This window comes from Mustela lutreola, chromosome 14 (assembly GCF_030435805.1).
Source record: "Mustela lutreola isolate mMusLut2 chromosome 14, mMusLut2.pri, whole genome shotgun sequence".
Taxonomy (NCBI): domain Eukaryota; kingdom Metazoa; phylum Chordata; class Mammalia; order Carnivora; family Mustelidae; genus Mustela; species Mustela lutreola.
In genome coordinates this window covers 74,223,608-74,238,657 of record NC_081303.1, presented here as the reverse complement: position 1 = coordinate 74,238,657, position 15,050 = coordinate 74,223,608, and the positions used below count along the sequence as shown (strand labels likewise).

Here is a 15,050-nt window from a genome sequence, read left to right as displayed (position 1 = left end):
ATCCAGATCCCTGGGGCACCTGACCTGCTCAGTCAGGGGAGGCTGCGACTCTTGGTCTCAGGGTCGTGAGTTCAAGCCCCACACTGGGTGTGGATTATTGGAGGAAGAAAAATGCAGATTCTAGGCTCCAGACTTAAGAGTTCTTTCTCTAGTCCTTCTGTTTTCCTCTCAAACTGTCATTCCTAAGACCATCACCAGCAGGAGAGACCCAATGGCTTCAGAGCTCGTTAGCCTGTCCATGTAATTGGAAATATTTATCCTCTGCAGCAATGCCAGGAGGGCTGATTCTGTTCTCTCCTTCACTCCTGACAAAGCTCTGTCGTCGAGTGCGGACGGGACGCCAGGGTTGGGGGCACACCGGCCCTGCGGCGCAAAGCAGACCCTCCCTCCAGTAAATACGCAACCACAGACAGATGTGCTCGGGGCTCACACACCCTGCAGGGGCACGTCCCGGGGTGCTCGGAGGACCCCTGCACTCCTGAAGCCTGGAACCGTGACTTTTCCTGCCTTCTGTCCTATGGAAATCACTCTCCCTGCGTGTATGTGGTTCCCTTCTGGGAGCAGGAAAGGAAGCCCCTACTCTTTTAAAGTTTCAGTGAAAGAATTAAAAAACTTTTAAATGACAAAGTAATATAATAAAAATATTATACAAAATTGGAAAATAGAGAAAAGGAAAAAAAATTAGTTGTGATTCCAGAACCTTCCCAACCTTCTGTCTCCTAGTCTTACTTCCTATGCGTTTGTTCCCCGCTGCATCACACTGCCTGATCCTGTAGAAAACGTGTAAAATAAGGTAAGTTCACAGAAGCCAGAAAGCACGCCCATCTCGGGGCAAACCTCACCGCCCCCAGCAAGTCTTGGCATCTGCGAGCTCGTAGACGTCGCGGACGTGGCGCGCAGGTCAGTCTGCACGCTGCTTTTTCCCTAGGTGGCAAATCCGAAAAAAAACAATACAGTCACACAACAATAATGAGAGTATCTTGGCACTCAGGATGCTTTTGTCTATGGTTAACAGGAAATCCAATTTGAATTGGTTTAAACGCCAGGAACACACACCAGTTTACCCAAATGCAAGTCCACGGGTGCGGCCAGCTTTCAGGCAACTCTGGCAAAAGGCCACTAATCCCGCAAGGGCCCCGGGCGCTTCCTGGGGGCCCACACTGACACGCAGTGTCCGCTTAACCCTGACGGCTTGGTGGCGTTTGTAGGACGACTCCCAGAGCAAAAGAAGAGATTGCCCAGGGCCGCCCCCCGAGGGCATCCCCCAGACGCCTCTAGCGGGTCTCTCCTCTGCTCTCTCCCATTTTGGAGTGGCCACGTGGTCACTGCGGAGCCCATCAGGCAAGGAGGATGTGAGTGTCGCTCGGACTGCCCTGGACCTGGCGGTGGGAAACTCGGGGCTTCTTGAAGGAAATGTCACTTCCTGTGGAAGGAGGAATGGGTGCTGGGCGGGCAGCAAGCGGGGACCACACATTCCCCTCCTTCAGCACTTGGTCTTCTGTCACAGACTCTCAGAGAAGAGCCGCGGCCCTCATGCACCTCCCGCACCTTGTGGTTTGACAAGACAAACAGCCTTGCACTTGGGTCCTCTTCAAATGGTTCGAGAGCAGGGCGCCTGGGGGGCTCACCTGTCAGGTGTCCAATAAATAAAATCTTTGTTTTTTTTAAGGTTTATTTATTTGGCAGAGAGAGACAGACAGCGAAAGAGGGAACACAAGCAGGGGGAGTGGGAGAGGGAGAAGCAGGCTTCCCACCCAGCAGGCAGCCTGATGCGGGGCTCCATCCCAGGATCCTGGGATCATGACCTGAGCCGAAGGCAGACACCTAACGAGCCACCCGCGCATCCCAGATAAAATCTTTTTTTTTTTTTTTTTTTTAAAGATTGTATTTATTATTTTGACAGACAGATCAGAAGCAGACAGAGAGAGAGAGGGAAGCAGGCTCCCTGCCGAGCAGAGAGCCCGATGCAGGGCTCAATCCCAGGACCCCGAGATCATGACCAGAGCCGAAGGCAGAGGCTTAACCCACTGAGCCGCCCAGGCGCCCCCTAGACAAAATCTTAAAAAACAAATGATTCAGGCACCTGGGCGGCTCAGTGGGTTAAGCAACCGCCTTTGGCTCAGGTCATGGTCCCGGAGTCCTGGGATCGAGTCCCGCATCGGGCTCCCAGCTCCATGGGGAGTCTGCTTCTCTCTGACCTTCTCGCCTCTCATGCTCTCTCTCACTGTCTCTCAAATAAATAAATAAAAATATTTAAAAAAAAAAACAACAACAAATGATTCAAGAGCAAATCAGTTTAGCGATAGAGCATAATTTTTCAGAAAGCTGAGAACTTTTTTTTTTTTTAAGTTCATTTAAGTCATCTCTCTACACGACGCAGGGCTGGAACTCAAAACCCTGAGATTAAGAGTTACAGGCTCCCAAAACTGGCCATTTTCACGACTGACATTCGCTCACAGCAAACCAGTCTCCTGTCTAGCATGTCTCCAAGCTGACACTGTTCACCAAGGAGCGGAACCCCTACACGTCCTCTTACTCCCAGCCCTGTTCTCCAGCACTCAGCCCGCACATCCGACATCAGACTGTGCACCTCAGAAGCAGAGGTGACTAGGGCACCTGGCTGGCTTAGTAGGCACGCAGCTCTTGATCTCAGGGTTGTAGTTCAAGTCCCCACGTTGGGTGTGGAGCCTACTCAAACAAAAAACCAGAGGTCCCTGCAGAACAGAACAGAGCCAAGACCTGCACTCTTGTAGTTATTCACACGGCTGAATTCCCGCCGTCCGACAGACGCCTGGCATCCAGCAGGCACACAATAAAGGTTTGCGGAATGAAGGAAGACAGCCAAGGGACAAAAACTGCCTAGGAAGCAGATCTAAGGCAAACACAAAACATCTGTGCCTCTTCCTACTTATTACTGAGTCGGAGTTTCCAAAGAAGTCTGGGGTTGAGTGGAATCTTGTTTTTGTTAGTTGTTGGGTGTCGGCCGTGGTGGGTGTGTCTGAGCTGCACCAGGCCACAGAAGCTCGAGGCTGTCTGGGGATATGACACCGACAGTGGCCACAGGGTTTGGGTGAGACTAACCTGGAGGTGCCCGTGCGCCCTCCTGGCCCGCAGAGACTTTGTTCTGGAGTACACCTACCTGAGCACGTGTGTGAACTCACCTTCCTGTCGAGTACTGGTGTGTAAGGAAACTGGGGAAAGCATCTGACGGCCGGCGGGAGTTATGAAGCCAGAGGGTTTCTCCTGGCTCAGAACAAACTGCAGTAAAATTAGCAATAACCAGCTCTGGGAAGGGCAGGAAATGACACGTCCCCGCCCCAGCAGCTTTTGTTAAAAAAACTGGGTGACTTAATGGTAGATCGCATGTGCTGAGTTTTTAAGCAACAACGATAGACAAAGCTAAAATATTTCAGTAATTCCATCTTGATGCTAACTCGTGTTTAAAAGTCGATTAGAAATTTCAGCATCTGGGGCGCCTGGGTGGCTCAGCGGGTTAAGCCTCTGCCTTTGGCTCAGATTGTGATCTCAGGGTCCAGAAATCAAGCCCCGCATCAGGCTCTCTGCTGGGCAAGGAGCCTGCTTCCCCATCTCTCTGCTACTTGTGATCTCTATCAAATAAATAAAATCCTTAAAAAAAGAAAAAGGCGCCCGGGTGGCTCAGTGGATTAAGCCTCTGCCTTCAGCTCAGGTCATGATCCCAGGGTCCTGGGATCAAGCCCCACACTGGGCTCTCTGCTCAGTGGGGAGCCTGCTTCTCTCTCTCTCTCTCTCTGCCTCTCAGCCTGCTTGTGATCTCTGTCAAATGAATAAATAAAATCTTTAAAAAAAAAACAAAAGAAAAGAAATCCCAGCGCCCCCCAAACATTTAAGACGTAGCAGCCCTTTGTGCATCCGGGGTCTCCTTCCTAACAAGGTAGCTTGTTTTTCTTGCTTGTACCCCAGCACAGCCCTGGTTTCGACCTGCACCTTCCTCACGCTTACCCTCAGTGCCGCCACATGCCGCTCCGGCAGAGCCTCTACTGTTTCCGCACCGGTGACCGCCCCCTGTCACCGCTCCACACGGCCCTCTGAAGCCGTGCAGGGCTCTCAGCATCTGGCTCACTCAAGGCAGCACGGCTGCCATCACGATCCGCTGGGATTCGGTTAGATTCCTGGATCCTATCAGAATCCATCCCATCAGAATCTCCAGAGGATAAGGCAGGAAAAAGCCCAGAACCGCTCTCGGCCGTTTCTGATCCCGAGAGCAGACAGGCCCTCGGGAGCCGTGCACACTCCAGACCAGCTCTCAGGGCTTCCCGAGCTCCCAGCCGGGCCCCGTGGGTGTCCTGCGGCGTGCTCTGAGGCACAGCGGGCTTCTCCGTGCTCATCCTGCGTACCCCAGGACCATCCTGACTCTCCCACTCTCCAGTCCTGCACAGGATGCTCGACTGCTCTGTGGTTCCAAGTCACGCATCTCCGCTTACAGAGAATCTTCACGGCCTAATTCTACCTACTAACTTAATCCAAATCCTTCTATATTTTAATTAGTCGATGTAACACGGTTTTTGCTGCATATGAACCGCCCTGCCTCCCGATCCATCGTACACCCCTGGGAGCAGAAACCACGTGCCGGGAGTCTTTGGTTCCATCCGGACTCAGGTCAGCCTAAAGAAGCTAGTCCCGGCGCAGCTCCAACCATCTGGATGGTGATGGGAAACAGGTCTGCAAGGCTCCAAGCACAGCCTGACTCACCTATGCTGTCCAGCTGCATCTTCCTAAAATCTAAAATCCATCCTGCTTTCCAGACCATGCTTGGTCCTATGCAGCAGACAAGCAGCAAGCCCACTCTGCTTGTCGAAGAACAAGGTGCTTTCTGCAGACGGGAGCTGAGGTGGCCCTCGCTCTCTCCACAATGCGGGTACAACCCGGGCACACGGGAAGGGCTTAGCACCGCACCCCGGGGAACTGGCAAACCAAGGAAGAACAACAACACTCTGCTTCCAGCTTCCACGGAGAAAAACCTGTCCAAGACTGAGTAAAATACAAATACCCTATTTTCTCAGTTATTCTAATTCACGCTGTACCTAATTACTTAACACAGTTCTTAGCGGGAAGAAGAGAAAGACAAAATTAACTTGGGCAGCAAAAGCAGTCAGAGGTAGGTGAGGTCAGGGTGGACCTTCATGAGAGAACTCGGGCCTCCTACTACTTCCCTGTGAGGCTAGGCCCCAAGTTTCAGTTCCAGTTTCAGTTGTTCCGAGCGGACAAACTCAGGAACACAGTTCGAGCACATCCTTTAAAGACTGTATTCTAGGGGCACCTGGGTGGCTCCCCGGGTTAAAGCCTCTGCCTTCGGCTCAGGTCATGATTCCAGGGTCCTGGGATCAAGCCCTGCATCGGGTTCTCTGCTGAGTGAGAACCTGCTTCCTCCTCTCTCTCTGCTTGTTTCTCTGCCTACCTGTGATCTCTGTCACATAAATAAAGTCTTTTTAAAAAATTATTAAAAAGAATAATAATAAAATAAAGATTGTATTCTAGCTTAGAGAGTGCGGTGTGCTTGAGCAGCGAAGCCGCAGCCGAGGGCGGGAATCCGAAGCAGACTCCCTGCTGAGCACAGTGCCCAACGGGGACCCCGTCCATACCCGAGATCATGACCCGAGCCCAGACCAAGGATCGGACGCTCAATCCACTGAGGTCCCCAGGTACCCGGTTACAAACTTCAAGTTGAAGCAGAATCACCCCGAGAGGGCTGCAAATCCGTTTTCAGTACCAAAGCGTCTTCTGAAGCCAAGTGCTCATCCAGGTGACACGGACTCCTAGCAATGCTACCGATTGTCAGGGGTTTCCTAAATTCATGTAATTTTTCTTTAAGAAAATAAGCAATGAACACTGGAAGTGAGGAGAAACTTCAGAAACCAGCTCACGTGGAACTTCTCTATTATTCGGTGTGGGTTAAATTCGGTGTTTCCTTGACCTGCCTGCTCTCCCGTTAGTGCTCATCGCCCGCCGGACCCAGCCCTCCAGGGTCCTCCCTTCTCTGAAGTCCTGTAGCGTCCCCGGTCGGAAGCAGGTCCTCTGACACGTCAACCTCCAGCTGTTTATGCCGAGTCTGTCAAAGCTCTAGGGCAGGGACACTGTCCACGCGTCCGAGGCCCAGCCCCGCTGGCGCACAGCGGCGGCCGTGGACACTGATGGAATCCGTACCTCCCCAACGGGCTGAGGCCAGGGAACGCCGCCCTCCACCACCCGATTCAGGGGCGGACCCGCGGGTCGCTGCTGACCTGCCCCACATGGGGAACGACGACACGCAAACACATCACTTTCATGTCCACCTGAAGTCCCCTTCCCAAACGCCGGTGCCCATCTCGGTAGCTGAGACAGAAGCGCTGACCTGCACATTGAGCAGCGACACGAAGTCTCACATTCACTTTCCGCGCTTCAAACAGCTCCATCAGGTGGCAAACATGTCATCTCCGACATGTTTCCTGTCTCCCCACTTCTCGGCGCACGCTGGGGTCTCAGCAGGCCTGCTCAGGCAGCGGCCCAGCCCCCTCCCGCCCCGCACCCACCCGGGCCGTGGCAGTTCCCTCTGCCTGGCCAAACTCCAGGGCCCCCCAAGCGTCCGGGCTGCCGGAGCCAGGAGAGGGAACGGAGCCTGCGGTGCGGAACCGGAGTCCAGCCCCGGAGCGGTGGGACCCCGCTCACGCTCTCACGGGACTCCAGCAGCTGGGCCGCGGCACCACCTCCCTGCAGCCTGCCCGCCCGCCCGGGACGCAGAGCCTCTGTCTGAACGAGGGGCGCCCCCTGGCACACACCCTCGCACTCGACGCAGGTGTTCTGCACGTGGTGGGCGCTCGCGTTTTTGAATCCGTATTTTCCAGAACATAAAATCTCATGGCATTCAGTTTTCTTAAGATGACCTCTGTGCACTGATTCCAAGCATTTCCACCCACACACAGGTAAGTAAAGGAGAAGCCCAACAAGTTGTTTGAAAGTTCTGTATTGCGTCACATCAGCGGTCTTCACGTACACGCGCAGAAGGGAAAGACGGCTCTTCCTCCTCCCGCCCCCAAACATCACAGTAGACCAACTCCTGCTAAAAGATCAAGTTAACCATGTCCCCTCCTGAAATCTAACCATTCGTTCTAGAAATGAGCATCTAAATTTTCTGACTTAACAATCAGGCACAGGCACCGACAGTCCCAGTTTTCAAATGTGTCCCTGAACGTTTCTCTCTCCTACGGTCCAGGCAGTAATTGATCTTAATGCCCTCAACCAGATAAACCTGACACTTCAGAGCTTGTAAGTTAAACACACTATGGTCACTAAGAAGACAACTGTTACCTACACACATCTTCCCCCCTCAAACTATTTAGCACCATTAACAGAATTCTCAATACTAAAGGGCTTTTAATCCAATGACCATTCAAATATAGGACCCTGACTCTTAAAAACACAAATTTGTTCTTTTCTCATACACAGTACAAATTCCCTCCTGTCTTATAGATCTTTCCGGCAATGTTCTCTGCTGCCCTGAATGCCCTCAACGACCATACAGCTGTCCAGTTCTTGCCGGATGCCAATTACAATTCCCTCGGTCATTAGTAATGAGAAGTTCAGACATTATGAGTAAAAGGCTTTAAGCTAACTTAAATGTGGTGAAATACTGTTAAAATAAAATTGCACTGCATTTCTTTTCTACTGTCACACATCTCTAAAGTGCTGGGGTTCCTATCAGATTTCTGTCCTGCATAGGTTCAAATCCTGGGTCTCACGACTAGATGGCCCGACTACCATAAAACACGATTGATCTGGTTTCAAAAAGGACCATGACCTTGCTAAAAAAGTTGCAACCACCACCTCTCTTTAAACCTGGAACAGACATCACCTTGAATAGGAGGAAAAAACCACGATGACCCTGTCCTTCCGCGCCCCTGTGCAATGGAAAGCAGTGAGCCAAGGTGTGTGCTGAGAGGCCACGGCCACATTCTTCAGGGTTAAGATGGTCACAAACTTGTCCGGGACACTTAATGTCCAGTCTGCACGTCGCCCCCACACGCCGCTAAGTCCAGACAGCGAAAGAATCCTGATTCTACAGACAGAACTCACCACCCACACAGTTGTTCCTTCCCAGGACACTAGTTTCCCAGCCACGCACAACCATCAAGGGGGCATTCTCTGAGGGTAAGTTTTGTCAAGGCTCAGACACTGTGCGGTGAACTCCCCAAGGTCCCTGTTCAGAAATCTGCAGTGAGAAACTCCACACACAGGAATTCGAGAGCTTCACACCTGGCTCTCAGCACAGAGACGCCCCAGGCTTCTCCGAGCATGGAGTCTAGTGATGGTCTGTGCTGAGGCACGTACATGGCTTTACTCTAACTCCTGATGTCGCTTCCCTACGGACAATGAAGTTGGTCGACGAAGGACCGAGAAATCGTTCTGTAAGGCCTCCTCAGCAGGAGAGTACAGGGAAGCGCTGGGAGGCACTCAGGTCACAGACCGGTGTGCACCTCTCTGGGGGAGCCAATCCGCCTGCCCGAGGCCATGGCTGCCCCAACCAAGGGTGTGAGAGTTCAGTGATCCAGCAATGGTTCCCAAAGCCGACGCCTCGGACACTAAGGAAGGGCTAAATTCTGAAAGGAAGAACAAAGTAACTTCACAGAAGAAATCTTCACAGGTTCCACTCGCTTCTGCTTGTCCTCACCTCCGTGCGTTTGGGTGGAACCTGCACTCCCTGGGACAGCCAGGCTTGTACTGCGAACATGGTCCCGCCACCACCTCTCCCTAGAGGAGTCCCGCCCGCCCCTCTCTGCAGCCTGGTGTCCCTGATCTCTTCAGCCCCTCATCTGCAACAGGAAGCAGTTCCACAGCGACACCCTGAACCTGGTCTCTGTGGTTTTCGCTGTGTGTCCGGGAAGCACCGGTGAGGAGAAGCAAGGCCCTTCCCTGGAAAGGTCTGGGAGCCCAAGCTGAAACAGACACAGAGTAGCCCACGGCAAAAACGCCTCGTGTGCGCTTCGCCGCACACACAGTGTAGAGACTCCCCCAGGGCGGAAACATCGACACTAACTAATATCAGGAACAAAACCCGAAACGTTGGTAGATCAAATTCTAATGTGACAATTTACAAATAGACAGTGCTCTGCTGGGTTAATAAATCAGAATTAGCTAAAAGACAGTATTCTAAACACCACGTCGCTGGAAACTCCCACTGGGCAGACCCCCTTCGTCAGTTACATTTAGAGGAACGGTCATGACAGGAGAAGGAGCGAGCACCAAGCTCACTCCTGCAGGCCACGGGGTCGCGCGGAGTAAACCCTGCGGTTCACAGGTGAGCGTGCGCATCTTCCCTTCAAGTCACGGAGTCCTTCTTCTTCCGGAAGGGTGATTTCAGCCGCTTCCATACACTGGCTTTGGGTTTAGATTTTTTCTCCATGGCCAGCACTGCCTCCTTTTCTTTCCTGCGTATCTCCCGGACGAGGGCATGAAATACATCATCGATGTAGTAGCGGTACGCAGCGGACGTCTCAAAAAAGGGACAGCTGAATTCTCGGGCTAGAGCCAATCCTTCTTCCTTGGTGACCTTTAAAAAAGTAAACATGGGAAAATGTACAGTGGAAACCAGAGAAAATAATCACAACTGCCCCGAAAAGTGAAAAGTGAAGGGGCTATCTGAACACAAAGAGAGCTCCTCAACTCCGGAGGTGTCCGAGCAGAGCTCAGGTGGGAGGCGGAATCCAGCTTCCTTCTCCTCTCCCTAAAAGTGATTCTATTTCTGATCCATTTTAAGGATAACTTTTTTGGAGCACCCCGAGTGACTCAGTCATTAAGCGTCTCCCTTCGGCTCAGGTCATGATCCCAGGTTCCTGGGATCGAGTTCCGCACCAGGCTCCTGTTCATCGGGAAGTCTGCTTCTCCCTCCCCAACTCCCCCTGCTTGTGCTCCCTCTCTCGCTGTCTGTCAAATAAATAAGTAAAATCTTTAAAAAATTATAAAATAAAACATAACTTTTTGGAACAGGAAGTAGTTACAGATAGGAAGTATGTAATTTTTAATTTTCTTAAACTCTAAAAGAAATCCAAAGTCGATATATTCAATTAGGGATATACCATTTCTCCTAAGTCTGAACCCTTTTTCTGACTTTTGCTACCAAAAGCAGCCCAGCAATGAATGTTTTATATATGAATTCCTAGAGAGATTTTCCCAACAGGCATTAATTGAGCAGCACTGTGAACTTATCTATTGTCAAACTACTTCCAAAAAGTCTGTACCCACTCCACAGCTTCTACCAGTAGCAGGACCACCACTGGTCCCGATATGGCTGTCCACCATTCCCTCAACTCTACACCAAACAGCCAGATTCTAAACACTGCTGCCAATCTGAACAGTCTGGCTTCCTCTAGAATCCTCTACGATTTCTCTTACTCTCCCCTCCAGGGTGCCCGCCATCAGGGAGCACATCCACAATCATCATGCCACAACACGGATTCACCAACCAATCACTTTCTGAGGTTTTAGGAACTGAACGTTCCATGAGCCTTTATGTAATATGAACTCCATTTGTTGTCTGATTACCTTCCTGTGGATTTTCTCCTGTAAACGGATTTCTAACATCCAGATTTTATCCAAGTTAATTGCAAATAAGTAGACTTAGAAAAATTTTTAAGGTTAGAAGTTAATTTCACATTTTTATTTTAAAGCAAAGGAATCTATATACAGTGAAATCTGAGACCAGACACATTTCTGCTCTCGCCTCACCTGTCTTAGCTGCTTTAGGTCAGACTTGTTTCCTACCAGGACCACAGGGGTATCATCAGTGCGTCGAACTCTGTAGATAAGCTGCTTAAACTCCCGAACCTCATGAAAACTTCGACGATCGGTGATGGAGTAACAGATGATGAACCCTTCTCCTGCCCGCATATACTGATCCCGCATGGCTGTGAACTCTGCCTGCAGGAGAACAGGGTCATTAATGTAATGAAAAAAAACTAGAGCTGCACACAGGTTAGCTAGTGTTTCAGAGCAAAGAAAAGACATGTACCAATTACCTGCTATCCTGAGTCAGAGGGCATGAAAAATTAAGAGAGATGCACTGGTGATCTTCTCTACGTAAGCCTCCCCCACCCCCCGTAGAGTGAAAACACCTTTTTCTTTTTTTAGAGATTTCTTTATTTGACAGATAGAGACACAGAGAGAAAGGGAGCACAAGCAGGGGGAGTGGGAGAGGGAGAAGCAGGCTTCCTGCCAAGCAGAAAGCCCGAAGCGGGGCTCGATCCCAGGACCCTAAGATCATAACCTGAGCCAAAGGCAGACGCTTAACCCACTGAGCCACCCAGGCGCCCTCAAATGAAAACACCTTTACACACAGCATTCGGAGATGTAATACCTGTCCAGCTGTATCCAAAATGTCCAAGTTGGCAGGCTCATCATCAATACGAATTCGGATTTTATAAGCATCTTCTACAGGAGGGAAGAAAGGTGTACTATAAACCCATGAACATAGGAATATCCAATCTTTTATTTTTTCTTTTTTTGAGTAGTCTCTAAGCCCAACATGGGGCTTAAACTCAGGACCCCAAAATCAAGAGTCAAATGCTCTATCCACTGAGCCAGCCTGGCACCCTGCAACCTTATTTTAAAATTCATCTTATAGAGAAGTAGGTTACACACAAGTACTTTGAATGCCCAGGTTTTCTCAGGAATCACACTCAATCCATTGAGATATGTACCCTGGGTCTTCAACGGAGGGGTTTTGTATTTTTCACCTAAGTGACAACATAAGTTTACTCACTCATAATTTAAATTTACAATTCTAAGTTAAAAACAAATTCTTTTCTTTAAAGATTTTATTATCTGACAAAGAGAAAGACAGCGAGTGGGCGCCTGGGTGGCTCAGTGGGTTAAGCCTCTGCCTTCGGCTCGGGTCATGATCTCAGGGTCCTGGGATTGAGTCCCGCATCGGGCTCTCTGCTCAGCAGGGAGCCTGCTTCCCTCTCTCTCTCTCTGCCTGCCTCTCCATCTACTTGTGATTTCTCTCTGTCAAGTAAATAAATAAAATCTTTAAAAAAAAAAAAAAAAAGAAAGAAAGACAGCGAGAGAGGGAACACAGCAGGGGGAGTGGGAGAGGGAACAGCAGGCTCCCGGCTGGGCAGGGTCCATGATGATCCCAGGTCCCTGAGATCATGACCTGAGCCAAAAACAGAGGCTTAAGCCACTGAGCCACCCAGGCACACCTAAAAAGAAATTTCTTTACGAGTATTATTATAATAACCTTGGAAAAAACAAGGACATTTTAAAAAAGAAAAAGCCCACTGAATATTTCCATCACTCAAGTAATCATAGTTTACGCCCCAGTGCACGTCGATGATTTTTTCTTGAGCCCCTGCTCATGACTGTTCCTCGAAGATCAAGAGTCCACTAAAGCAGCGTTTCTCAAACTGCGGGTCGGGAGCCATTAGGATTAGTGAATTGGGAATTTAATGGGTTGCGATCAGCATTAAAATAAATAAGCAGAAATCGGAAAGGAAACGTAAGCGCGTAGCACGTGCAGCGACATGAGCACAGCTTCCTGTGCACAGCACCACGCACACACTAGAACCACGCACACAGTAGAACCACGCACACACTAGTGCCACGCACACGCACTCGCACGAGTACTGGCTACGATGCAGTTTTCCTTCTCAGGATTAGCAGCCAGTCGGCAACGAAGCGCCCTGAAGAAAAGACCCTAAGTGGTAAGACCCCCGGACACCAGCCAGTGCGTCCTTGCGCAGCACCGAGCGCCGGCCCGCTCCAGTGCCGGCGGCGAACGGGACTCAAGACACCGAAGTGTTCTCTGTTGAATCGGGCACCAGTGGCGGAAGGGCGGCCGGCTGCAGGGGACATCGACTGCGTAAGACAGTTCGCTCTTTCAGAGAACACGGAGTTTTGCTTTAAAGAAAAGGGAAAACCTCTGTGGGGCTGGAAGTAAATCATCTGAAGTCCTAATCTGCGTCTCTTTCTAGAGCTCCCGACCTAGCGGGGACCCCAACGCGCACGTCCCACGCAGCACGTCGCGGGCCCCGCGGACCGCAGAGCCGCAGCGGCCGGGGCCAGTGGAAACCCGCCCCGGAGAACCGGCCCCGGGTCCCGCGTCCGGCGCTGCAAGGCCCCGCCGGCTCCCCGCTCGTGCGCTTCCCTTCTCATCCCGGGAGCGCACCCTCGGCACCAATCCCGCTTCCGTACAGCCGGGGACAGCGCTGTCCTGAGTCTGCGTAGAAAACCCGCAGCACAGGGCAGGGGGTCGGGGAGGGGCGCGCCAGCCGCGGAGCGCCCCGTGCCGCCCGCGCCGCGCAGACCCCGCTCCGGAGGGACGCGCCGGCCCGAGCAGTGAGCGCGAGCTCCGGGGGCAGCGCGGCCGCGGGTCGGGGGCCGCGGGTCGGGGGCAGCGGGTCGGGGGCCGCGGGTCGGCGCCGGCCGGCCGGACTTGTTCTTCTGCTTCCTTCTGTGGGCGCTCCAACCGCTGACTCATAGTCCTGCGGCCGGGGACCCTCGGCGCGGGGAGCGCAGGCGGCCCCGCGGCGGCCCACGCCGCCCCGCCGCGCGCCGGACAGCCCGGGCCCGCGACAGCCGCGACCCCAGCGCGGGAGGAGGGTCCGCAGAGGCGGCGTCGCACGGACGTCGCACGGGCCGCGGACGTCGCACGGGCCCCCCCGGGACGCTCCGGGCAGAAGCGCCCCGCGGGCCCGCGCACCGCCGCGCGGACGGGCCCACGCAGGGGCTCGCAGCCCCGGACTTACCGATGGTGGGGTCGTGGTCCTCGGGGAAGCGGTGGCTGATGAACTGCATGGTCATGGCTTCGGGACGAGACAGCACAGTTACACGGGGCGGCCTCGGCGCCAGCTCCAGCCCCCCCCGCGGGGCCGGCACCTACCGCTCTTGCCCACGCCGCCGGCGCCCAGCATCACCAGCTTGTACTCCCGGGAGAGGCCGGCGGGGCTGCCGCAGCCGCTGCCCGCGGGGCGCCCCGGCTCCATGGTCCCTCGGGACGCGCACCTGCGAGGGCAGAAGGACGCGCTGCGCCCGGGCCGCCCCCGCGCCCCGGATCCGCCCCGCGCCCCCGGCCCCGCCCGGCGCCCCCCCGGGCCCCGGCGCCCCCCCCCGCACGCACCCACGGCGGCCCCGGGCCCCTCCCCAGCGCGCGCCCGGCCCGGCGGCCCCCGACCCGCCGGCCCCTCACCTTGCCCCGGGAGGTCGGGCCGGCGACCCCGCACAGCGCTCGCGGGGACGGCAGTTCCCAGAAGGAAAACAAAAGCGGCGAAACCACTCCGGGCTCCTCCTCAGACCAGGGCGCCGGCACGGAGGCCGGGAGGCGGCCCCTGGGGTCCCCGGGCCCTCCGCGCGCCCCCGCTCCCGCCCCCGCGCCGCGCGGACCCCCGGCTCGCCCACCCGCCCGCCCCACGCGAGGATCCGCCGGTGACCTGTGACCCCGCCCGCGGCCGGGGAAGATGGCGCCACCGCGGGGGGGCGGGATCGCGTGACGCGCGCCTGGTCCCGCCCCTGGAGCCCCGCCCCCTCGGGAGCACGGCTCGCGGGCGTGCGCATGCGCGCGGGGAAGCGGGGCGGTCTCGACCGGGGACGCGGGGACGCGCTCTCACTGGGATTGCGTGACGTTTGTCGCAAAACCCGAAATGCGAAGCCGGCAAATCCCCCCGAAATAACGCGGACGCAGCTCCAGCGCCGGGGCTCCTAGAGGCCGCCGGAGCGCAGACCCCAGCCGCAGGCCGGACAGTCCACGCTGGCTCCGCCGCGGCCAGAGTGTGCTGCCCCCAGGAACGCAGCGCTCTCCGGCTGCCCCGGGGCGCTCCCAGGGCCTTTCACCGAACTCGGCAGCAAGCGCGGCGCCCCGTCCCCCACCGCTCTTCGGGGGGCGCTCGCCGGGGCCGGGAGGAGCTGGCCAACTTCCGCTGGCCGTCTGGGAGCGCTCCCCCGGGGGAGGTTGTTTAGGACGCGCGTCACCCCCCACGGACCGCGCTCGGACCGCGCTCGGACCGCGCTCGCAGGGGGGCACTAAGGCCCGGGGCGTCGGAAGG

General features: G+C 54.4%; 1 protein-coding gene across 1 annotated transcript; it reads right to left on the bottom strand.

Moving 5' to 3' along the window:
- Positions 1-6,963: 6,963 nt before the first annotated feature.
- Positions 6,964-14,406, bottom strand: RIT1 (Ras like without CAAX 1). The gene is made up of 6 exons (XM_059146142.1): positions 14,198-14,406; positions 13,892-14,013; positions 13,758-13,814; positions 11,366-11,439; positions 10,738-10,929; positions 6,964-9,562 (listed from the first exon to the last, which is right to left on the bottom strand). The coding sequence occupies exons 2-6, from the start codon at positions 13,992-13,994 to the stop codon at positions 9,332-9,334; spliced, it is 657 nt and encodes a 218-aa protein (XP_059002125.1). The 5' UTR covers positions 13,995-14,013; positions 14,198-14,406; the 3' UTR covers positions 6,964-9,331.
- Between the last annotated feature and the right edge of the window lie 644 nt (positions 14,407-15,050).

Coding starts and splice junctions, on each gene's coding strand:
- RIT1 (XM_059146142.1), bottom strand. CDS start 13,994: ATGGAGCCGGGGCGCCCCGCGGGCAGCGGCTGCGGCAGCCCCGCCGGC. Junction 10,930..11,365: donor TTTTGGATACAGCTGGACAG/GTATTACATCTC, acceptor GTTCTCCTGCAG/GCAGAGTTCACAGCCATGCG. Junction 9,563..10,737: donor ACCTAAAGCAGCTAAGACAG/GTGAGGCGAGAG, acceptor ACTTTTTTAAAG/GTCACCAAGGAAGAAGGATT.